The sequence below is a fragment of the Anolis carolinensis genome, chromosome 5 (assembly GCF_035594765.1).
Source record: "Anolis carolinensis isolate JA03-04 chromosome 5, rAnoCar3.1.pri, whole genome shotgun sequence".
Classification (NCBI taxonomy): Eukaryota; Metazoa; Chordata; class Lepidosauria; order Squamata; family Dactyloidae; genus Anolis; species Anolis carolinensis.
In genome coordinates, this window is record NC_085845.1 from 112,697,304 (window position 1) to 112,724,197 (window position 26,894).

General features: G+C 42.5%; 1 protein-coding gene across 1 annotated transcript in view; it reads right to left on the minus strand.

Moving 5' to 3' along the window:
• Positions 1 to 399: 399 nt before the first annotated feature.
• Positions 400 to 26,894, minus strand: part of LOC134299561 (uncharacterized) — an 89,997-nt gene continuing 63,502 nt past the window's right edge. The window contains exons 2-3 of the mRNA XM_062982731.1: positions 3,769 to 4,716; positions 400 to 733 (exon numbers count right to left, since the gene is read on the minus strand). Coding sequence (XP_062838801.1) covers positions 400 to 733; positions 3,769 to 4,716 — 1,282 coding nt within the window. The remainder of the gene's footprint in view (positions 734 to 3,768; positions 4,717 to 26,894) is intronic.

Below are 26,894 nucleotides of genomic sequence, written 5' to 3' on the forward strand. Positions count from 1 at the left end.
TCGGGTCTCCAGCTCAGTGCTTTAACACACTTCGCCACCGGGGTTCCTATAACATTAAACCATGCAGTTAAAATGCCTTCAAATAACATTAATTTTACAGTGTAATTTCATACACAGTTGCCTTGAGAGATGGTGATTGGCACAGAGTCCTCCAGTGAATTTAGTGACTAAGTGGCGATTTGATTCCCAGGTTGTTTGACTTCAACTATTACACCACATAAACTGTCAAAATTTAAGCTTCATTTTGCCTGGGAATGAGAACTTGTTTTTTAAGTTAAAGGTATACTCCTGTAAAGCATCTATGTATCTTTCCCCACCAAACACAGGACCAGGTTGCTGTAAGATCTTGGAAATTAGGATGCCAATTGAAACAAAGGGCAAATTTTCCAATTTTGATTGTCAGCTCACTCCAGCTGCCTCCGAATGAACACAAGAGACTCTCTCTGTTGTCACCAAAAACTTTACTGAAGAATACTGTACACACATATAAAGCCAAGATTGCTGGTCAACCCCGGAAGATTCCTTTATATACTCTTCCCCCATATTCAAAGTAACAATTCCCGCCCAGAGAAAACCCCGCACAATTCTTCCCGCTCGCACACAGCCGTTTTCCTTCAGAGCTGAGAGCTGCAGGTGCCTTATCAGTGTTATGATGTCAGCATCCTTGATTACTGGCGCCAGAGTGCAGGCCCAGAAATTATGGTCCTGACATGATTTCCTCCTCCTCTTCTTCCTGTGGAGAAAGCATCCAACACACTACTGTTCTCCTTCATCCAAAGTACCTTTATATTTCTTTAATAGGCTACAGTGAAATACTGGGTGCACTTTCCCTAAATCTTTTGGTAATTTCAATTGATAGGTGGCCTCGTTGATTACTTTTGAAACTCTGAACGGGCCTACATAGCGTGGCACTAGCTTTCTTGAGGGAAACCCTAACTTGAGGTTCTTCGTACTTAGCCAAACCAAGTCTCCCTCTGCTAGTTTCTCCCCTTCCCTGCGTTTTCGGTCAGCAAACAGTTTGTATTTCCTTTGTGTTTCTTTTAGTGCCGCTATCACGTCTCTCCATCCTGCCCTGATGTTTTCTGACCACTCCTCTCCATCTGCCCCTCCTTCTTCCTTCCATTCTGGCAGTTTGGGGAAAGGTGCTACCTCCTGTCCGTATATTACCTGGAAAGGTGAGCGGCACGTTGCGGAGTGCACCGCCCCATTAAATGCCACCTCTGCAAATGGAAGGAGTTCCGCCCAATCGTTTTGTCTATAGTTGGAGTATATCTGCAGGAATTGACTTAAGGTCTGCTGCGTGCGTTCGACTCTGTCTTTGTAAGGCCACGAAATGAGCCTGTTTTGAGAATAGATCCAGGACAGTCCAAATGTACCTGTAGCCCTTGCTGGGAGGCAGTTCGCCCACAAAGTCCATGGCTATGCATTCCCAGGGCCTGTTGGGTTCAACCACGCTCTGCAGAAGACCCTGTGGTTTCCCCGGTGGTGTTTTACATTCTGCACACACTTCACATCGATTTATATACAATTTTACATCCTTCCTCATTCCTGGCCACCAACACTGCCTTGCCAAAAGCTTTATCGTTCTGGTTGGCCCCAGATGTCCTGCTCCCTTACTATCATGACACCTTTTCAACATTTCCAGCCGTAGCTTCTCAGGGATGTACAGCTTTTTATTTACAAACACCAATTCTCCACTCATCTCCCCCTGTTCTTTATGAGATTGCAACCACCCATCTCCCTCATACGCTTGTTTTAGCTCTTCCTCCCACACCTTCCCTCCGGTGGTGACTGCTATCAGATTTCCTCCCTTCTTTGTCTGTGCCCGGGTCAGTGCTGCTAGGCCCCATTGCTTATCTGAGAATAGGCTCCCCTCGGATTCTTTGGTGTTTACACCGTGCTGAGGCATTCGGGACAGGGCGTCAGCCAACACATTTCGTTTCCCCTGGAAAAACTTCAGCCTGAAGTTGAACCGGCTAAAATACTGTGCCCATCTTATCTGCTTGGCAGAGAGTTTGCAGGGGGATCTAATATATTGTAAATTCTTATGGTCAGTCCAGACTTCAAAGGGAATTTCACTACCCTCCAGGAAATGCCTCCAATTCTCTAATGCTTTTAGTATCGCCAATGCTTCCCTCTCCCAAATTGGCCAACGTTTCTCTGCTTCGCTGAACTTTTTGGACAAATAACCACACGGTCTGAGATTCCCCTCCCCGTCCTCCTGCAATAAAACCGCTCCGTACGCACAATCTGATGCGTCACAATGCACTACAAAAGTTTTGGAAGTGTCCGGATACTGTAGAATGGGTTCCTCGGTGAATTTCCTTTTCAATGCCTCAAATGCTTGCTGGCACTCCACTGTCCAATTCAGTTTAGCCCCTGGGGACTTCACCTTAGCCGTCTCCCCTCTCCCTTTAGTTTTCAATAGGTCCGTTAGGGGCAGTGTTAGTTGTGCGAAGTCTTTGATAAAAGCCCTGTAAAAGTTTGCGAACCCCAGGAATGACTGCAGCTGCTTCCTAGTTTTGGGTGCTTCCCATCCCTTTACATCCTCCACTTTAGCTGGGTCCATCGCTATCCCTTGAGTGGAAATCCTGTATCCCAAAAAGTCTATTCTGTCTTTATTGAATTCACATTTAGACAGTTTTGCGTACAACTTTGCTTCCCTCAACTTCTGGAGCACCTCCCTGACCAATTCCACATGTTGGGCCTTGAATTGACCCAAAATAAGGATGTCATCAAGACATAAACGCCCCTGTACAGTAACGGATGAAGCACCTCATTGATCAGCTGCATGAAAGCCCCGCCTCCGCCGCTTAGACCAAAAGGGAGCATGCAATAATTGTATAGTCCATAAGCGCACGAAAATGCGGTTTTCCACCTGTCCTCCGGCTTTATGCGAATTCGATTATAGGCTTCAGCAAGATCTAACTTTGTAAATACTTTCCCTTCCGATAGCTGTGCAATCAGGTCTTTTATCAAAGGCAAAGGGTACTTATTCACTGTGCTGATAGCGTTCATACCTCTATAGTCAATGCATAGTCTCAGGGAATTATCCTTTTTCCTTCGAAATAGTACAGGTGCTCCCATAGGGGAATTTGATCTTTCTATAAAACCTCTTTCTAAGTTCTTGTCAATGTATTTCTTTAACTCCTCCTTCTCCTGGGCCGACATGGGGTAAATCTTTGCCTTCGGAAGCTCTGCTCCCGGTACCAATTGAATTTCCACTTCCACATTCCTCTTTGGTGGAAACTTATCCACCTCCTTCTCATCAAATACATCGACATAGTCTCGGTATTCTGGAGGCAATGCTTCCGCTAACTTTGCTATCCTTTCATCCTCATCCTCCCCTCGGCTCCCCATCTCTATTCTACTCCCTTGGCCTCCTGTCCTTCTTCCTTGGAAGTATAGGCTCCTTGTCTTCCAGTCAATTTGTGGGTTAGCCTGCTCGAGCCACGGCATCTCCAAAATTACATTATATGTTGCCACTTGTGATACTACAAATGACATCTGCCCTTCCCACGGTCCTATTTTGCACCCTACGTTCTTGAGGCCATGTTTGGCTACAAAGCCTGAGGCTATAGAGCCGTCTAGCTGAGAAAACGCTACTGGAGACTCTAGTTGGGATATTTCCCACCCTAATCCATCGGCTAACCCTGGTGAAATAATGTTCCTGGAGCACCCACAGTCTATAAATGCTTTGCAGGTAGCCCATTTCCTGATGCCTTCCAGTCTGATCCTCACAACTAACATTTTCGTGTCGTCACTCACCAATTCCTCCGAAGGGCCCCTTGCTGCTTGCTCTTCTTCAGCACGCTTTCCTGCTGCTGCCTGCTGTTTGGGCTGATTGCGCCCTCCTCCTTTCCTCTGCCAGCACGTCCGCACACAAAGCACTCCTTTCTCGCTCCTCCGCCGCTTCTCTTCACCTCGGCCTGTCTCCTGGTTGGGGGTTGCTCGGATCTCCTGCCCTCTCTCTTCGGCTTCGGATGCTGCTGCTGCTGATCCCCTCGATGCCTCTTTACTTGGGCCAATGTGGCCTCGACACGGCCCGCCAACTGGATCCAGCCTCTTAATGTCCCCGGATCGTCCCGATGCGCTGCCCAAATAAGGACTTCGCATCGTAGCCCTTCTTTAAATATTTCCAGCTTGGTGACTTCCGACCATTCTGGGATCCTCTCGGCTAGGCACTGGAATTCCTCAGCATACTGGGAGACCGACCTCTGCCCCTGGCAGATGGTTTTCAGTTTCTCCCTCGCCTGAATCCGCTCGAGCGGGTCTCGGAAGCGTTCCTCTAGTGCCGCTAAGAAGCGCCTTACCGACCCCAGACATGGGTCGTTTCTGGCATGCAGTTGGACATACCAACCGGCTGCTCCCCTTCTCAGGACCGCTCCGATGGCTCGGACCCTGCTGGACTCCGTCCGGAAAGTGTGGCCGTTGTCCTCCATGTAGCCTCTCACGGTCGTTAGGAAAAAATCCAGTTCAGAGGACTCTCCTCCATACTCTATCTTCAGCTCCTCTCGTCTCTGCTGGGGTCCCTGTGGTGGCAATCCCCAATGTTCCGCCCGTCGCAAGCCCCCTTGAGGCCCCGGAGGCCTCACTGCTGCCTCCCGTTGCTCTGTGCCACGCCCGGCGTTCGCCAGGGGCACCAGAGGTTCAGGTTGGAATGTAGCTGGGATTCCTGGAGGCCTTTCCCCTTTGTCATCGCTCTCCTCCACCTTCCTATGGAAGGATTTCAGAAGAAACTCTTAGCACTGTTCAAACAGCTTATTCAACAAAAAAAATATCTTAGTCATACAGTACCACAAGGCTCAGGATGTTATTCATCTATGACATGCTGAGTACTTGCATGGAAGGTTGCATAAATTTTTGCATGACCGAGAAATCCCAGCCGACATCAAGGATGCCACCATCATCACCCTTTTCAAAAAAGGAGGTAGAACAGATTGTTAAAACTATTAAGGTATCTCCCTCTTAACCTCTGCTGGGAAAATCCTCACAAGAATTCTTGCAAACTGCCTTCTACTCATCTCAGAAGACGCCCTCCCAGAATCCCAGAATGGCTTCCGCCCCTCCAGAGGAACAGTGGACATGATTTTCACTGCACGACAGCTCCAAGAAAAATGCAGGAAACAAAATCAGTCTCTGTACATGGCATTCATTGACACGGCATTTGACCCAGTGAATCGCAGAGCTCTCTGGACCATCCTTTGTAAAGGTGCCCTTACAAATTTGTGAACATCCTGCGGCTCCTCCATGATGATGTGATGGCAACACTCTTGGGCAGCAATGGATTCCAAAGTGACCCATTTAATCAGGTGTTAAACAGGGCTGTGTTATTGCACCAACCTTATTCTCCAGCTTCATCGCTATGATACTTCATCTTGTTGATGGGAAGCTTCCCACCAGAATGGAAATCATCTATCAAACAGATGGCAAGCTATTTAACCTCAGCAGACTGAAAGCCAAAACCAAGGTCACAACAACATCTGTTATAGAACTCCAATATGCTGATTGTAATGTAATCTGTGCTCATTCAGAGGAAGACCTACAAGCCACTCTAAACACCTTTGCAAAAGCATACGAGAAGCTCGGATTCTCACTGAACATTGAGAAAACCAAGGTGCTCTTCCAGCAGGCACCAGCCAATCCCTCTGCATTGCCAGGAATACAGTTTAATGGTGTAACATTAGAAAATGCTGATCATTTCTGCTACCTTTGCAGCCACGTCTCCACAAAAGACAAGATCAACACTGAAATACTACACTGCCTGAGTTCTGCAACTGCAACATTTCTCCAAATGAAGAAGAGTGCTTGAGAATTGAGACATTCGTAGGGATATCAAGGTGCTTGTTTATAAAGCTATTGTCCTCCCAACCCTGCTATACACCTACAAAACATGGACTGTCTACAGACATCACACTCAACTCCTGGAAAATTCCATCAGCATTGCCTCCAAAAAATGCTGCAAATCTCTTGGAAAGACAGGCAGACAAATGTCAGTGTGTTGGACGAAGGAAAGACCACCAGCATTGAAGCGATGCTCCTATGTCATCAACTCTGCTGGACTGGCCACACTGTCTGAATGCCTGATCACCGTCTCCCAAAGCAGTTACTATACTCCCAAGTCAAGAATGGGAAATGTAATATTGGGGGACAGGAAAAGAGGTTTAAAGATGGGCTTAAAACCAATCTTAAAAACTGTGGCATAGATATTGAGAACTGGGAAGCCCTGGCCATTGAGCACTCTAGCTAGAAGTCAGCTGTGATCAGCAGTTCTGCAGAATTCGAAGAGGCACGAATAGAGGGCTTAAGGAAGAAACGTGCCAAGAGGAAGGTGTGTCAAGCCAACCCTGACCGGCACCACCTTCCACCTGGAAACCAATGTCCTCACTACGGAAAAACATACAGGTCAAGAATAGGGCTCTACAGTCACCTACGTATCATCCACCTAGACCAGGGGTCCCCAAACTTTTTAAACAGGGGGCCAGTTCACGATCCTTTGGACCGTTGGAGGGCCAGACTATAGTTGGACACCGAGCAATAATAATAATAATAATAATTATTATTAATAATAATAACAATAATAATAACAACAACAACAATAATAAAAAAGAGGGTTGGAAGAGACCCTTTGGGCCATTGAGTCCAATCCCCTTCTGCCTTTGTGCACTGAAAGCACAAGCAAAGCACCCCTGACAGATGGCCACCCAGCGTCAATGTTAATAATAATAATAATAATAATAATAATAATAATAATAATAATAATAAGGGTTGGAAGAGACCCTTTGGGGCATTGACTCCAATCCCCTTTGAACAAATAATACAAAATGGAGGGGATATAGATGATTATAAAAAAAATGAAAGGTGTAACTGGTAGAATCTATAGAATATTGGGGGGAATAAAAGAAGGAGAGAGAAAAAATACCACTATTAAGGAATTATGGGAGGAGGAGTTGGAGATGAAAATAAATGAAATGGAATGGTCGCAATTGTGGAAACAAAGGCACTTGAAAAATTTATCAATAAGAGTTAAAGAAAATTATTATAAGATAATTTGGAAATGTTATTTAACGCCATTAAAATGTCAAATATTAATAAAAACCATCCAAAAAATTGCTGGAGAGGCTGTCAGGAAGTGGGAACATATTTACATATGTGGTGGCATTGTAAATATGTAAGGAAATTTTGGTACAAAATATTTAAAGAGATAGAGGATATAATGGACATCAAATTGGAAAGAAACCCTGGTATTGCATTATTATCAATATATAATAACAATAAGATGGATAAAAAAAAGAAAAAGAAGCAATAACAAATCTATTGACAATAGCAAGACTGCTTATAGCAAGGAGAAAAGTAATAGATGTACAGATTGAAGAATGGTATAAGGAAGTATGGAAATTGGCAATAAATGATAAGCTAACATGCAAATTAAAAGTTAAAAGAAGGCTATGGAAAAAATGATTTTGAGGATGTATGGGGGAAATTTATTGAGAAAGGGATGGAGGGCTACCGCCTCAGGAAGAAATGAGATTTTGGTTAGACAATGCATAAGAAATGGCTCGGGGAGGGAGGGGGGGATACACAGTGGTGAAGAAATATAGATAGACAAATGTTAACGATGTAGTAGATATAAATCAACAGTAGATATAAAAGAATGATGCAAGTATTGTATGATAAATTAAATATCTGCTATGTGATAAAAGTAATTATTGTATGATAAAAATTAAATGCAATAAAAACTATTAATAATAATAATAATAATAATGGTTGGAAGAGACCCTTTGGGCCATTGAGTCCAATCCCCTTCTTTCTTTGTGCACCAAAAGCACAAGCAAAGCACTCCTGAAAGATGGCCACCCAGCCTCAATGTTAATAATAATAATAATAATAATAATAATAATAATAATAATAATAACAATAAGGGTTGGAAGAGACCCTTTGGGCCATTGAGTCCAACCCCCTTCTGCCTTTGTGCACCAAAAGCACAAGCAAAGCACCCCTGACAGATGGCCACCCAGTCTCAATGTTAATAATAATAATAATAATAATAATAATAATAATAATAATAAGGGTTGGAAGAGACCCTTTGGGCCATGTAGTGCAACCCCCTTCTGCCTCTGTGCACCGAAAGCACAAGCAAAGCATCCCTGACAGATGGCCACCCAGCCTCAATGTTAATAATAATAATAATAATAATAATAATAATAATAATAATAATAATACAGGGTTTTGGAACACAATACTCCTGACCTCACAATTGTGTTAAAAAACAAAGTATGGATCGTCGATGTTGCAATCCCAGGTGACAGCAGGATTGAGGAGAAACAACTGGAAAAGCTGACACGATATGAGGATTTAAAGATCGAATTACAAAGACTCTGGCACAAGCCAGTCAAGGTGGTCCCAGTGGTGATTTGCACAGTGGGTGCAGTGCCTAAAGACCTTGGCCTGCACTTAAACACAATCGGCGCTGACAAAATTACCATCTGTCAGCTGCAGAAGGCCACCTTACTGGGATCTGCACGCATTATTCGCTGATACATCACACAGTCCTTGACACTTGGGAAGTGTCTGACGTGTGAGCCAATACAACAGCCAGCAGAGTGTCTGCTGTGGACTCATCTTGTTGTGTTTCAAATAATAATAATAATAATAATAATAATAATAATAATAATAATAATAATAATAATAATGGTTGTAAGAGAAGAAGAGACCCCTTGGATCATTTAGCCCAACCCCCTTCTGCCCTTGTGCCGTGGGGGCCGGATAAATGGCTTCAATGGGCCGCATCCGACCCCCGGGCCTTAGTTTGGGGGCCCCTGACCTAGACACTACACTTGGAGGCCCATCATCCTCGGGCTATGAGGGATCGCCTAAGTAAGTAAGTAAGGTTTGCATGCAACAAATTAGAGGCAACAAAGTGGAATTGAATATCTTGATCAGTACATAAAGCTGCAATTCTTTGCATATTTGCTTGAGGCTGAGAGCCATGGATGTCAGCAAAACCTGTATCTGATGACCCTTCCAGACAGCGCCAAAATGCAGATTTCCAAAACAAACCCAGGACCTGCCTACAGATCCCCACACAGATCTACAGGTCCTGGACTGTCTTCCCCCGCCATTCCCACAGCCCTTTTTTGTCTCGGAATAAAAGGCTGAATGGGGGACATCCTCCAGAACTTTTTTAAAAAAAACAAACAAACTTTGTTATGCACTGATCCTTATATGTGCGCTTGCAAATACCTTAATATAAAATATGAAGAGATTCCCATGTGCGCATATAAGGATGAATGTATAACGGAGGAAATAAAAAAACTTCCCCCAGATTTCACTCTTTCCCCAATTGTGTTTTCATGCTCTATTTAAGTTTAGAAACTGGAAATCACCTGTGTCTCCATAACGTGCAGCCTCCATTGGAAGGGGGGGGGGGGAGGATTTATCCCACTTTTGGCTGCACTGCTCCAATGCAAAATGGTTTTACCAGTAACGTCATTTAACCCCCCCCCCCTTAACCCGTTCTCTCCTGCGTTTTTCTGCAGTGTGAAGAGCCGTTGGGGAGGATGCATGTAAGCTCATGGTACCATCTACAGATCAATGTAGTTTATGTTAATAATAATAATAAATTTATTGATTAGCCCTTAGGCCATATCACAATACCAAACGAAACAACAAGGTTTGTAAGACTTGGTTACACTCAATGTAGTAATTTAAAATAAGACACTTTTTTGTGTCAGGAGTGACTTGAGAAATTGCAAGTCACTTCTGGTGTGAGAGAATTGGCCGTCTGCAAGGACATTGCCCAGGGGACGCCTGGATGTTTTGATGTTTTTACCATCCTTGTGGGAGGCTTCTCTCATGTCCCCGTATGGAGCTGGAGCTGATAGAGGGAGCTCATCCGTGCTCTCCCCGGGGGTTGGACTCCAACCTGGCAGCCTTCGGATCAGCAACCCAACCTTCAAGTCACAAGGCTTTAACCCACTAGGCCACCGGGGGCTCCTAATGCACTTATAATACAGTAAATAAAGATGATAAAACTGAATATATACATCGTATTTCCTTATCACCCCTACAATTTACCCTAATCAGCCCCACATATGTAGTTCTCAAACATATATTTCTGCTTAAATACAGAGCTGTTTTATATGTCATTTTTGGGTCTTGGCCACACATAAAATATGTTGTTCTGATGTGAGATTCCCAATACATTGTCCATTTGATATATGGACAAGTCTCTCGCTTTCTGGTACAATTTACAATCAAATAATATGTGTGCTATATCCTCCATTTCAGGTGCTCCGCAGATTTAAAAAAACTTGTTCATTATAAGGGGTGGTGACATAGTTTATGTGCATACATACCCTGAAAACACTCTGGTTCCTTGTGTCCTGGAAGATCCCGCCAATTGTTTCTGTGTGTGCTTATCTGGTGGCCATCAGATTGCCTGCAACACAGCTCCATAGTATTCCTTATCAGAACTCCCTTTAACCATACAAGAGGGAAGAGTAGTGCTTCAGCCATTGACTTACCACCTCATCTGGTTAAATCCAAAATATATTTGATGGTGATACATTTATTGGGCCAACCAAAAGACACAAAATACATGACACTCACTCTCAACCCTTTGCCGCTTTCTTCATCAGATGATAAAACAGCATTGAGGAAAGACAATGGAAGTATTGTGGTCTCAGCATCTACATTTTAAACATTACAAAGAGAGGCATTAGACAGTGGGATGGAGCAGCATTAAGCATATTGTACAGTGAGGAGGTTTATATAAGAATGAGAACATTTGGTCCTTGTTGTCCTTAAAGAACCTGGCTTAGGAGAAAATCACAACCCTGCTGTAACCATGCTGAAACAAGACAAAAAGGTCGGGCACCATCTGGTGGAAGCCAGAAGAAGCTGAGTGGTTAAATGGAGCCCCCATTTAGTAGATGCATATTAACATTATTAACAGGGCTTGTTATCTCTTACATCAAACCTTTTTCCCTCAGTTATGCTGAATGTAGTAATTGAGGGACTTAGAGGTTTAATCAACAGCTTTGAAAGAGTAGGTAGAAAAAAATGAAATTGTCAAGCAAAGCCATTCTTCCAGCCAAAATCTGAAACTGGAAAATCATATTCTGCATATATGACAAATTCTCCACTTGCATAGGTCAGATACGCATGCATCACAGTCCACACTACAGCCCCTTCTACACTGCCATATAAAATATTAATTATTCTGCTTTGAACTAGATTATCTAGCAGTGTAGATTTATAATCCAGTTCAAAGCATATAATGGCAATTATCTGCTTTGATAATTTGAATTATATTGAAGTGTAAAAGGGGCCAAGGAGTCTATACTGCTGTATAATCCAGTTCAAAGCAGATAATCTGGATTTGATAAGGCAGTATAGATGCATGTTCTTGATGGAGGGATACATATTGCTATATGTACCACGCTATTAGCAACCCACAACATATCTTTGGGAGAATCAAAACATTGTTTTGTGCCATTAAAGTACATGCTGAGTATTCCTTATTTGAAATGCTAGGGACCAGAAGTGCTTCAGTTGGGGGGGGGGGGGGGGTTGGAATACCTGCATTTATGTACCTATTGAGATATCTTGGAAATATTTTTCCAGCCTTTTTGATCAGTTAAAAAAGCCAGGAGTCTCTTATTATTATTATTATTATTATTATTATTATTGACACAACGATGTTGTATGACACAGCACACAAGATAGACATGCTGGATTTCGTTTCACAAAACCACAAGTCGAACACTTCCCAAGTGTCTAGGACTGTGTGATGTATTTTCGGATGATGCGTGCAGATCCCAGTAGGGTGGCCTTTTGCAGTTGGCAGATCGTAATTTTGTCAATGTCTATTGTTTCCAAATGCCGGCTGAGATCTTTTGGCACGGCACCCAATGTGCCCATCACCACCGGGACCACCTGCACTGGTTTCTGCCAGAGTCTTTGAAGTTCAATCTTGAGGTCCTGATAGCGGCTGAGTTTTTCCTGTTGTTTTTCATCAATGCGACTGTCACCTGGGATGGCGACATCAATTATCCAAACCTTGTTCTTTTCCACAACTGTGATATCTGGTGTGTTGTGTTCCAGAACTTTGTCAGTCTGGATTCGGAAGTCCCACAGTATCTTTGCGTGTTCATTTTCCACGACCTTTGCTGGTTTGTGATCCCACCAGTTCTTTGCTGCTGGCAGGTGGTACTTGATGCATAAGTTCCAATGGATCATTTGGGCCATAATAATAATAATAATAAAACTTTATTTATACCCCGCCACCATCTCCCCAACGGGGACTCGGGGCGGCTCACATGGGGCCATGCCCAAGACAATACAATAGACAAAATATAAAAACAACATATCAGAATGCAATTAAACAATGCAACAATAACACTACACAATACAGAACAAAAAAGCAGAACGTAGCATAACATAACAAGGGCGGGCCGCATGGACACAAGGTTAAAAACTCGGGGTAAGAAGAGATAAGAATAAAACCATGGGGAACAGGGTCTACAGAATACATGTTGGGGAGAGAAACACAGGAGGTATATACAATTACTCTCCGAAAGCACACCGGAAGAGCCATGTTTTTAAAACTTTCTTAAAGGCTAAAAGAGTGGGGGCTAGCCTGATCTCAATGGGCAGTGAGTTCCACAAACGGGGGGCCACAGCAGAAAAGGCCCTCTCCCTTGTTCCCACAAGGCGGGCCTGTGATAAAGGCAGTGGAGACAGGAGGGCCTCCCCAGATGAACGAAGGGCTCGGGCAGGTTTATAGTAGGAGATGCGGTCACGAAGGTAGGCGGGTCCCAAACCGTTTAGGGCTTTATAAATGATGGTCTGCACCTTGAATTGGGACCGGAAAATGAACGGCAGCCAGTGGAGCTCCTTAAACAAGGGAGTAGATCTCTCCCTGAAACTCGCTCCCGTTATTAATCTGGCCGCCGAGCGTTGGACTAGTTGTAATTTCCGGGCCGTCTTCAAGGGAAGCCCACACAGTTATGCCTCTGTTTGTAGTCTGTCTGTGCAATTTTCTTGCAGCAGCTGAGGAGATGATCAATGGTTTCGTCAGCTTCCTTGCACAGTCTGCATTTTGGGTCATCAGCTGATTTTTCAATCTTGGCCTTAATTGCATTTGTTCTGATGGCTTGCTCCTGGGCTGCAAGGATCAGGCCTTCTGTCTCCTTCTTCAGGGTCCCATTCGTGAGCCAGAGCCAGGTCTTCTCCTTGTCAGCTTTTCCTTCAATTTTGTCAAGGAACTTTCCATGCAGTGTTTTGTTGTGCCAGCTGTCAGCTCTAGTTTGTATTGTGGCTTTCTTGTACTGGTTTTTTGTCTGCTGTGCTTCGAGGAGTTTCTGATTTTTGACTTCAATCAAAGCAGGTTCTTCACTTTGCTTTACATATTCTGCCAGGGCATTATTATTATTATTATTATTATTATTATTATTATTATTATTATTATTATTTTATTGTATGACACAGCAAACAAGATAGACATTCTGGATTTCGTATCACAAAATCACAAGTCGAACACTTCCCAGATGTCTAGGACTGTTTAATTATTATTATTATTATTTGAAACACAACAAGATGAGTCCACAGCAGACACTGCTGGCTGTTGTATGGGATCACACATTGGACACTTCCCAAGTGTCTAGGACTGTGTGATGTATCGGCGAATAATGCGTGCAGATCCCAGTAAGGTGGCCTTCTGCAGATCCCAGTAAGGTGGTAATTTTGTCAGCGCCGATTGTGTTTAAGTGCAGGCCAAGGTCTTTAAGCATTGCAACCAGTGTGCCGATCACCACTGGGACCACCTTGACTGGCTTGTGCCACAGTCTTTGCAATTCGATCTTTAAATCCTCATATCGTGTCAGCTTTTCCAGTTGTTTTTCTTCAATCCTGCTGTCCCCTGGGATTGCAACATCGACAATCCATACTTTGTTTTTTAACACAATTGTGAGGTCAGGAATATTGTCCTCCAAAACTCTGTCTGAATTCGGAAGTCCCAGAGTAGCTTGACATGTTCATTCTCTGTAACTTTTTCCGGCTTGTGATCCCACCAGTTTTTTGTTGCAGGCAGATGGTATTTGTGGCACAAGTTCCAATGAATCATCTGAGTAACGGTGTTATGCTTCTGTCTGTGCAATCTTCTTGTAGCAGCTGAGGATGTGATCTATTGTTTCATCTGCTTCCTTGCAGAATCTACATTTGGGATCTGTCGTCGGCTTTTCAATTTTTGCTTTGATGGCATTGGTTCTAATGGCTTGTTCTTGGGCTGCCAGAATCAGGCCCTCCGTCTCCTTTTTCAAAGTTCCATTTGTGAGCCTCAGCCATGTTTTTTCTTTGTCAATTTGGCTCTTGATTTTCTCCAGGAACTGCCCATGGAGAGTGTTGCACCCCAAGGCAGCATGAGCGCTGGAAACCAAACAGAGACCAATAATCATATAATATCTTTATTAAAACAATTATAAATTCAGGAATGAATAAGTGGAAAGGATGAGTGAAGAATAGTCCTTGGCCGCCAGGAACAGGAAACTTGGCTTGGTAGAATCAGGAACTAGAGTCCGTGAACTGTTCTCATGAAATCGCTACGTTGACACCACAAAGTGTTCACAGTGCAAGGCACTTTTATGGAACTTAGCTCTGATCACAACGAAGGGAAGCCAACCTCCCCAGAGGTTCCCAAGGGAATCTTCTATCCATTATCCCCTCGAGATGCCAAACGGTTACTTCTTCGGAGCCGTTGTTTTTCTGATCTCTGGCGATGCAGAAACTTCTGTTACACCCCAAGGCAGTGAGAGCACTGAAAACCAACACAGAGGCCAATAACAATATAATATCTTTATTAAAGCAATTAAAGTTCCAAAAGGAAATAAGCAGCAAAGTTGAATAAGCAGTTGACCTTTCAGGAAAGATCAAAATTAGTCCAAAAAATGAAAGTCTTATGTCCAATATTAGAGTCCAAAGTCCAGAAACCGAAACACACTCAAACTCGGCTTGCGTATTGAGTGGGGGAAAAAGGATCAAAGAGGCAATGAGAGTTCTCTGGAGTCAATGTCCAAAAGCAGGATTTCAAAGCAAGGCAGGAACTAGAGGAACAGGAGCTGAAACGCAGTCCAAACTTGAGCAAGGAGGTAGACTGGCGGCCGATCTACTCAAGAGTAGAGCACCTTCAGGCCGCTTGGATTCCAAGAGCTAGAGATGATGATGCTTCCCAGTCAGAAGTAAAGTTGACACCGTGAAGGAAAGTTCTCAGCACAATACTTTTATTGAAGTTCATAAGCTCCCCCAATCCAAGTGCCTGACTCCCTAAAACTTCCCAAGAGAACTGAGCTTGTCACAGTCACCGCGCCAGGTGTCTAACTCCCAAATTCTTCCCAAGAAAACAGGGTTTAGCCATAGTCTCCACGCTCCGCTAATCTGGCGCTTCTCCGCAAGCTTTGTCTATGTGATCTTTCTGTTTGCACAAATGCTCTACGATCAAACACTAAACCTTCCGGAGAATCTGGGAGAGCCAGCACAGTTTCAAGGGCATCCTTAATTGGCTCTGGCTCGGAGATGTCAACATGAGGCATCTGGAAAGGAGTTGAATCTTGCTGACATGGGAGAAAACCAAAGTCTTCTTCGTCCTGGACCGTAATGGCCACAGGGTCAGGGGCCAAAGGTGCCCTAGGCATCACAACTCCCTTCTGTTGAAGGATACATTCTCTGGGGAAATCAAACATCTGGTTCAGCCACGGGAGTAATATTTTCAGTATCTCTCCCAATTAAGGAAGCATCCGAGCTATCAACAGCTGGGAGCTGTAATTGGAAGGAGCTCTGTGGACTAGGCAAAAAGTCAGAATAAGCTTCATCCTGGTCAAAGTTCATTTCTGAATCAGGTTCAGAAACCAAAGGTGGCTGGGGTATGACAGAGAGCCTTCATTCGCCAGTTTTCTCTTCTGCTCTGGATTGTGTTTTTACGGTATTCACTCTTTGTCTTTTGCACTTGAAGCAGTTTACTACTGTTGACTTTCCTCAATGCTGGTTCTTGACTGCCTTTCACATAATCTGCCAGGGCATGTTTCTCTTCTTCTACTGTTTGTTTCACTTGCAGAAACCCCCTGCCTCCTGATTTTCTGGGCAGATAAAGTCTGTTGACATCACTACACGGGTGTAATGAGTAGTGGATTGTCATCAGTTTTCTTGTTTTTCTGTCCAGATCATCCAGCTCTGCTTGGTTCCAGTTCAGAACTCCAGCAGTGTATCTAATGTATGGCCCAGGTGTTGATAGCCTTGATCGTGTTGTTGTTGTTGTTAATAATAACAACAACAACAACAACAACAACAACAAATACATCAAACTACTCTGGGACTTCCGAGTTCAGACTGACAGAGTTTTGGGAACACAATACTCCTGACCTCATTATCATGTTAATAAACGATGTTTGGATCGTCGATGTTGCAATCCCAGGTGACAGCAGAATTGACAAGAAGCAACTGGAAAAGCTGACACGATATGAGGATTTAAAAAGACTCTGGAACAAGCCAGTAAACGTGGCCCAGTGGTGATCAGCACACTGGGTGCAGTGCCTAAAGACCTTGGCTGCACTTAAACACAATTGGTGTCAAGGACAGAACGCCACAGAATCAAAGATAACAGAGTTTATTGGATTTACAGAACTCAAAATGCCCGTAAAAGACAAGGGCTAGGCAACACTGGCCTTAAAAAGCAAAAAGGGGCAAGAAAAACATTCAAAAGATAAACCGGATTAAACCGGAGTTTAATCCGGACAAAATCAAAACAGCTTGCTTCAGCCTGAGAATAAACAAAACAGAAACTGGTGAACAAAGAGTTCAAAAGAATGTAACTAATTGGCAGCAGATGCTTCTCTGCTGCCAGCACTATGTTTTGAGTAACTTAGAAGTTACTCCTCCACACAGCAGGCAAGGTTCCAATACAAACACAACAGCCAAGGATTGAAGCAGTAGCGTAGTCCCAGTTCTTTCCGAAGGTTGAAAGGCAGAAGCAGACGTTTGTAGTTCACCAAGTCCAGGTAGGAGAATCCGAGCCCGTAGTCAGTTCAGTCCGTAAATCCAGAGTAGCAGATGGCGTCCGTCAAGAAGACGACGGAAGGTCAAAGCTATTGAGATTAAGCAGAGGTTGCACAAACAAAAGCCCACACAATTCCTCCCGCCGTCTGAACCCAGATTCCAAAACAACTTACGTAGTCAGCACACGAAACACACCCGTCTTCAGGAAAACGTCCCACACAGATCCCAAGCGTTCGTCCAGATTACCTTGCCCAACGCAATTTGCAATTGCTCCCAAACCCCATTTTATGCCAGTTACAAGTCCTCATCACTATCAGCTGCCCTCCTTAACCCGGGCGTTTCCTCATCACTTTCCTCATCAGAGCTGGAACACCTCTGACTACGCCCCACAGCATCCCCAGCTGTGGATCCCGTCCCATCCCTCCAGCTTGTCCATGGGTCTAGTCCTGAAGGTCCCCAATCATCTTCCATCCCATCATTGCCAGTGGCACCCAATTCCTCCCTTACCCGAGTCCAATCCATCTCATCCTCTTCCGAGCTCACCACCTCTTCCTCCATTCTCTCTGTAAACCCCTCAAAAGAATCCTCGTCAGATGGTTCTGCAAAGATATCTCGCAGCCTCTTTCTTTCTCGCTCCTCGAGAGTATCTGACTCTCAAGGAGTCTTACGCCCACGCTTCCCAGTAGCAGAGCCATGAGGCTCAATCATAACAATCGGCATGGACAAAATTATCATCTGACAGCTACAAAAGGCTACCCTACTCAGATCTGCACACATTATTCACAGATACATCACAGTCCTAGACACTTGGGAAGTGTCCAAAGTGTGAGCTAATACAACAGCCAGGATAGTGATCTTGTTTGCTGTGTATTAATCTTGTTGTGTATCTGATGATGATGGTGGTGGTGGTGGTGGTGGTGGTGAATGTATTACCCAGCTCTCCCTGTGGCTCTCAGCGGGATACATCATTAAAACAAGAGATAAGACATATAACAAGATACACAGAGTTAAAATACAAGTTAAAATCCACTGGTGGTCGTGGTTCTCACCTCTACAAGGATCCTGTCCACATCCTCAGGCTGCACAAAGTATCCATCAATACTGGACAAACAGGTGCCAAGATTACATCCAAGAGAACAGCATCAACTATGGCATCAAATGGTTTTTAGATTTTAATGAAAGTTTTTGTAATGTTTTACAGCTGGTATTGCTATAGCTGAAGGTAACCAAGTTCAGCCACAAACCAGGGATATCCTATATTTAAAGAAGTGGAATCTATTTCATCATATGTTGGCCCTGCCAACACCAGGCTCATAGCTATGGAATCATGGGAACTATAGTTTTACAAAGAGGGCTGGTGCCTCACAAAACTACAATTACCCATAGCATTGAGCCATGGCAGTTAAAGTGATGTCAAACCACATTTAATCTACACTGTAGATCAGGGGTCCCCAAACTAAGGCCCGGGGGCCGGATGCGGCCCTCCAAGGTCATTTACCTGGCCCCCACCCTCAGTTTTATAATATAATCTTTTTATATCATTTTTAATAATATAATATATTGTATTTACATATAATACTGATATTAATATTATAATGTTATACAATATAATACAAATAATACCATATAATAACATTAATTATGTTATTACATATAATATTACACTATAGTAGTATAGTTGAATATAGTAATATATAATGCTAATATTGTGCAATGCTAATAATATAATATATTCTATGTACATACAGCTACTCTGAGTCCCCTTCGGGGCGAGAAGGGTGGAATATAAATGTAATAAATAAATGTAGTAGATGAGTAAATAAATAATTTTAGACTTAGGCTTGCCCAAAGTCTGAAATGACTTGAAGGCACACAACAACAATCCTAACTTGACTATCTCATTGGCCAGAAGCAGGCCCACACTTCCCATTCAAATCCTGATAGGTTTATGTTGGTTACAGTTGTTTTCATTTTTAAATATAGTATTCTTTCATTGTTGTTGTTGTTTTGCACTACAAATAAGACATGTGCAGTGTGCATAGGAATTTGTTCAGTTTTTTTTCCAAATGATAATTTGGCCCCTCCACAGTCTGAAAGATTGTGGACCGGCCCTCTGCTTTAAAAGTTTGGGGACCCCTGCTGTAGATGCACCATAAAGCCCTTTCTACATTGCCATATAATCCATATTATCAAATCAGATAATTCACATTAGTAGTGTGCCTTTTACAAATACCACTAGAGGGCAATCATACAAAGAAAAACGTTTCTAAAATTAGAAAATGAGGTTTTCCATGCTGTGCCTTGTGCCTTCTTATACAGTTTTTCCCATTGCTTATATATATATATATATACTAGCTGTGTCCGGCCACGCGTTGATGTGGCGTTGTCTGGTGGTGTTGGTGAGAACTTGTTGAGGTAGTGGTAGTACTGAATGTCTGTTGTATGGTTGTCTTTATGTTTAGTATGCATTTGGTTGTTTGTGTACTGTGAAAGTGGTGAGGGTAGAGGGGGGTCTATGTCTCTGTGTAGTATTGTATAGTATTTATACGTTGTCCATGTGTTGTGAATGCTTGGATGGTTTCCTGCTGCATAGAAGAAAGGGTTGGGCTGGATGACCCTTAGGGGTCTCTCCAAACTCTTGGATTCTATGCTTCTATTATTATCATCATCATCATCATCATCATCATCATCATCATCATTATTATGCAGAGGCTGGATGGCCATCTGTCAGGAGTGCTTGGATTGTGTCCTCCTGCATGATAGAAGGAAGTTGAGCTGGATGATCGTTAGGGGTCACTCCAAACCTTAGGATTGTATAATGATGGTGTTGTTGTTGTTGTTGTTATTATTATTATTATTATTATTATTATTATTATTATTATTAGCATTAGTATTGAGAGGCTGGCTGGCCATCTGTTGGGAGTGCTTGGATTGTGCATGGCAGAATTGGGTTGGACTGGATGGCCTTTAGGGGTCTCGCCTAACTGTCTGATTCTATGATTCGATTTGTATTATTACTGTGCAGATCTTGGATGGCCATTTGTCAGGAGTGCTTGGTTTGTGTCGCCCTGCATGGTGTAACGAAGTTGAACTGGGTTATCCTTAGGGGCGTCTCCTAACCTTATGATTGTATGATGTTCTTCTTCTTCTTCTTCTTCTTCTTATTATTATTATTATTATTACAGTAGAGTCTCACTTATCCAACATAAACGGGCCGGCAGAATGTTGGATAAGTGAATATGTTGGATAATAAAGAGAGATTAAGAAAAAGCCTATTAAACATCAAAATAGGTTATGATTTTACAAATTAAGCACCAAAACATCATGTTATACAACAAATTTGACAGAAAAAGTAGTTCATTACACATTAATGCTATGTAGTAATTACTGTATTTATGAATGTAGCACCAAAAAATCATGATATATTGAAAACATTGACTACAAAAATGTGTTGGATAATCCAGAACGTTGGATAAGTGAGTGTTGGATAAGTGAGACTCTACTGTATTATTATTGAGAGGCTGGGTGGCCATCTGTTGGGCGTGCTTGGATTGTGTCCTCCATGGCAGAATTGGGTTGGACTGGATTACCACAGTAATTATTTCATATTACAGTAGAATCTCACTTATCCAACATTCGCTTATCCAGTGTTCTGGATTATCCAACGCAGTCTGCCTTTTAGTAGTCAATGTTTTTGTAGTCAATGTTTTAAATTCATTGTGATATTTTATTGCTAAATTTGTAAATACAGTAATTACAACATAGCATTATTGAGCACTGAACTACTTTTTCTGTCAAATTTGTTGTATAACATGATGTTTGGTGCCTAATTTGTATAATCATTACCTAATTTGATGTTTAATCAGCTTTTCCTGAATCCCTTCTTATTATCCAACTTATCCAACATTCTGCCGGCCTGTTTATGTTGGATAAGTGAGACTCTACTGTATATTTATAATTTTATATTATCTGCTTAGAACTGGATTATATGAGGCCCCTTCTACACAGCTGTATAAAATGCACACTGAAGTGAATTATTTGGCAATGTGGACTCAAGATAATCCAGTTCAAAGCAGATAATATAAGATTATAAATGGGTTATATAGCTGTGTGGAAGGGCCTTGAGTCTACACTGCCATATAATCCAGTTAAAGTCAGATAATCTGTATTTTATAGGCAGTGTGGAAGAGGCCTAAGTGAGGCCTAACTGTGCCTGTCCCCTGGGCTGAGTAGGTTGCTAGGAGACCAAGTGGGCAGAGTTCTAACTGGCAGCAATTGGATAAAAAACAATTATTCCTTTCCCTCTAATTAGGACTTTATTTTTCTTTTCTTTTTGTTGTATGAACATAGAGGCATGGATGAGGGGTTGTGTTGCCAAGTTTAGTGTTTCTGGGATGTGTAGTTTTGTCCTAGGCCGATGTGTATGTATATATATATATATATATATATATATATATATATATATATATATATAAAATGATAAAGTTGCGGGCGCAGTGACTATAACAACAAAACTAAACATCCCAGAAATACGAAACTTGGCAACACAATGCAAAAGCCTTGCCTCCCGGTTACAACAACACAACCACACCACAAAACCACAATCCGGACCCAGAAAACTCACAACAACACATCATGAATATAACAACATAACTAAACGCCCTAGAAATACAAAACTGGGCAACACAACGCAAAAGCCTTGCCTCCCAGTTGTAACAACACAATCACACCACAAAACCACACTGGACCCACAAAACTCACAACAACGCATCGTGACTATAACAACACAACTAAACACCCCAGAAATACAAAACTTGGCGACACAATGCAAAAGCCTTCCCTCCTGGTTGTCAGAACACAACCACATCACAAAACCACAATCCGGAACCATAAAACTCACAACAATGCATCGTGACTATAACAACACAACTAAACGGCCCAGAAATACGAAACTTGGCACACAACTAAATGCCCCAGAAATACAAAACTTGACAACACAATGCAAAAGCCTTGCCTCCTGGTTGTAACAACACAACCACACCACAAAACCACAATCCGGATGCACAAAACTCACAACAAAGCATCGTGACTATAACAACACAACTAAACGGCCCAGAAATACGAAACTTGGCACACAACTAAATGCCCCAGAAATACGAAACTTGGCAAAACAACGCAAAAGCCTTGCCTCTCGGTTGTAACAACACAATCACACCACAAAACACAATCCAGACCCACAAAACTCACAACAATGCATCGTGACTATAACAACACAACTAAATGCCCCAGAAATACAAAACTTGACAACACAACGCAAAAGCCTTGCCTCCTGGTTATAACAACACAACCACACCACAAAACCACAATCCGGATGCACAAAACTCATAACAAAGCATCGTGACTATAACAACACAACTAAACGGCCCAGAAATACGAAACTTGGCACACAACTAAATGCCCCAGAAATACGAAACTTGGCAAAACAACGCAAAAGCCTTGCCTCCCGGTTGTAACAACACAATCACACCACAAAACACAATCCAGACCCACAAAACTCACACAATGCATCGTGACTATAACACCACAACTAAATGCCCCAGAAATACGAAACTTGGCACACAACTAAATGCCCCAGAAATACAAAACGTGACAACACAACGCAAAAGCCTTTCCTCCCGGTTGTAACAGCACAACCACACCACAAAACCACAATCCGGACCCAGAAAACTCACAACAACGCATCGTGACTATAACAATACAACTAAACACCCCAGAAATACGAAACTTGACAAAACAACGCAAAAGCCTTGCCTCCCAGTTGTAACAACACAATCACACCACAAAACACAATCCAGACCCACAAAACTCACAACAATGCATCGTGACTATAACACCAGAACTACATGCCCCAGAAATACGAAACTTGGCACACAACTAAACACCCCAGAAATACAAAACTTGACAACACAACACAAAAGCCTTCCCTCCCAGTTGTAAGAACACAACCACACCACAAAACCACAATCCGGACCCAGAAAACTCACAACAACGCATCGTGACTATAACAACACAACTAAACGCCCCAGAAATACAAAACTTGACAACACAACGCAAAAGCCTTGCCTCCTGGTTATAACAACACAACCACACCACAAAACCACAATCCGGATGCACAAAACTCATAACAAAGCATCGTGACTATAACAACACAACTAAACGGCCCAGAAATACGAAACTTGGCACACAACTAAATGCCCCAGAAATACGAAACTTGGCAAAACAACGCAAAAGCCTTGCCTCCCGGTTGTAACAACACAATCACACCACAAAACACAATCCAGACCCACAAAACTCACAACAATGCATCGTGACTATAACACCACAACTAAATGCCCCAGAAATACGAAACTTGGCACACAACTAAATGCCCCAGAAATACAAAACGTGACAACACAACGCAAAAGCCTTTCCTCCCGGTTGTAACAGCACAACCACACCACAAAACCACAATCCGGACCCAGAAAACTCACAACAACGCATCGTGACTATAACAATACAACTAAACACCCCAGAAATACGAAACTTGGCAAAACAACGCAAAAGCCTTGCCTCCCAGTTGTAACAACACAATCACACCACAAAACACAATCCAGACCCACAAAACTCACAACAATGCATCGTGACTATAACACCAGAACTACATGCCCCAGAAATACGAAACTTGGCACACAACTAAACACCCCAGAAATACAAAACTTGACAACACAACACAAAAGCCTTCCCTCCCAGTTGTAAGAACACAACCACACCACAAAACCACAATCCGGACCCAGAAAACTCACAACAACGCATCGTGACTATAACAACACAACTAAACGCCCCAGAAATACGAAACTTGGCAACACAACACAAAAGCCTTCCCTCCTGGTTGTAACAACACAACCACACCACAAAACCACAATCTGGACCCAAAAAACTCACAACAACGCATTGTGACTATAACAACACAACTAAACCGGATGGCCATCTGTCTGAGAGGTTTGGGTGGGTTCTTCCTCCATGACAAAAAGAAAGAAAGGGGTTAGACTGGATGCAAACTACAAATTCCAGCACCCCATGGCATGGAGTCCATTTCAGTTAAAGGCCTCTTCCTTCTCCCTTTCCCCGCCATACAACCCACTGACTCAGTTCCATGGCTCCGCAGGCAGGAAAGGCTGGGACGGATAGAGCGAAGGAAGGAGAGAGGGAAGGGAAGCGAAAGAACGCCAAGGACAAGAGCCCTCCCTCTCTGCCCGGAAGGCCAAGAGCAAAAGGGAGAGAAAGACCCTTGATCCGGTTATATTTACCCTCCTTTCTGACCAGTGTGTTCTTATCAGCGAGCTCAGGATCGGAGCAGAGAAAGGGAACAGCATAGGAATAAAGGAAACAAGGAGAGCACCCACTCTATCTATCCATCCACTCACCCACTAATAATAAACACCTACACAGGCAAGAATCAGCCATGCACTGAGTCTACAAGGCCATTCAGTGCTCATCCACCTCCCCAATCCCTACATTCACACTTGGCCTCCAAAAAAACAATTACAATAATAACAATGACAACAACAACAACAAGAATCAACACCATCACAGGCAAGAAGCAGCCAGGCACTGAGGCTGACAGGCCAGTCAGTGCTACACTGGGCCTCCAAAAAATAATACAGTAGCATCTAACTTATCCAGCCTTCATGACCACTACAACAACAATAATAATAAACACCTACACAGGCAAAACAAAAAAAAGACTATTGTACCACAATAAGATATAAACCACACTCAGCAGAATCAGACATCACGATTAACAACAAACCAAAGACAACAGGGATCTCAAGCAATTATCAATCAACACAAAAATTGAAGAAGGTAACAGACTTCAAATACTACTACTAATGTGAGTATAAAGAAGGGTGGAGGTCACAGCATAAATACAACCTAATGTAGACTGACCAACACCACCAGACTAAGCCACAGCAACGCGTGGCCGGGCACAGCTAGTGTATGTGTATATATATATATATATATATATATATATATATATATATATATATATTCGTGTCAGGAGCAACCTGAGTTGCTTCTGGAGTGAGAGAATTGGCCGTCTGCAAGGATGTTGCCCAGGGGACGCCCGGATGTTTTGATGTTTTACCATCCTTGTGGGAGGCTTCTCTCATGTCCCCGCATGGAGCTGGAGCTGATAGAGGGAGCTCATCCGCGCTCTCCTTGGGTGGGATTTGAACCTGGCAGCCTTCAGGTCAGCAACCCAACCTTCAAGTCACAAGGCTTTTATAGGCCACCGAAGGCCTATAAAAAAAGGCCTATAAAAGGCCTATAAAAAAAGCTACATGGCTGATCATCAACACAGGCATTGTTTGCAGGCATTATTTTTGGCTGCTTTCATGCTAGAAATCCATAGTAATGTTTTTTTGATATTTAGAATATGGTAGTAATGTTGTTGTTTATTCATTCCGACTCTTTGTGACCTCATGGACCAACCCATGCCAGAGCTTCCGGTTGGCCGTCGCCGCCCCCAGTTCCTTCAAGTTCAAGCCAGTCACTTCAGGGATACCATCCATCCATTTTGCCCTTGGTCGGCCTCTCTTCCTTTTTCCTTCCATTTCCCCCAGCATCATGATCAAAACATCCGGGCGTCCCCTGAGCAACGTCCTTGCAGACGGCCAATTCTCTCACTCCAGAAGCAACTCTGGTTGCTCCTGACACGAAAAATAAAATAAAATAAAAAATGATGTGGCCAAAATATTTCATCTTTGCCTCTAAATATCCTTCCCTCTAGTGAGCAGCTGGGCATTATTTCCTACCTGGACTGGTAGTAATATCTATCTCCTTATTCTAGAAGTTATTTTTAACTTTTTTGTTGTTGTTTGTGTTGTTTTTTTTGTCTTTTTGTACGTTTGTATTAATTTGGCTAAATAAAATTAATTATTAAAATACTAATTTAATTTTTGTAAGAAATACATGACATTTAAAATGCATAAGTGGAAAAAAGTGCAATTTAAATTATTGTAAAATAAATGTGTGTATGTATGTGTGTGTGTGTGTATATATATATATATATATATATATATATATATACACACACACACACACACACACACACACACACATACATACATACAGAGAGAGAGGGGGGAATTACAATGTTATATTGTACATGTTACTGGAAATATACAGTAGATAATAAATACAGATTGCTATACCTCCTGTTTTATTGTCTTACTGTGTTTTATTTTTTGTATATTGTGCAATGTATTTAAGCTGTTGTTTTTGTAAATTGTGCTGGTTGGGCCTTGCCCCATGTGAGCCGCCCCGAATCCCCATGGGGAGATGGTGGCGGGGTATAAATAAAGTATTATTATTATTATTATTATTATTATTTTATTATGACACAGCAAACAAGATAGATATGCTGGATTTTGTATCACAAAATCACAAGTCGAACACTTCCCAAGTGTCTACCCTGTTTCCCCTAAAATAAGACATCCTCAGAAAATAAGACCTAGTAGAGGTTTTGCTGAATTGCTAAATATAAGGCCTCCCCTGAAAGTAAGACCTAGTAAAGTTTTTGTTTGGAAGCATGCCTGTTGAACAGAACACCAGAGCATGCAGGATCAGTAAATGTACGTACCATAGAGTATTGTACATGGAAATAATGGTAGTAACAAGAAATTAGTGAAAGGATTCACAGTTTGTCTGGTTTGTGATGACAACTATTGTGCAGTATATAATAAATTTTCATTTTTTTGTTCAACAATAAATGTGAATTCTTCTTTATGGAAAAATAAGACATC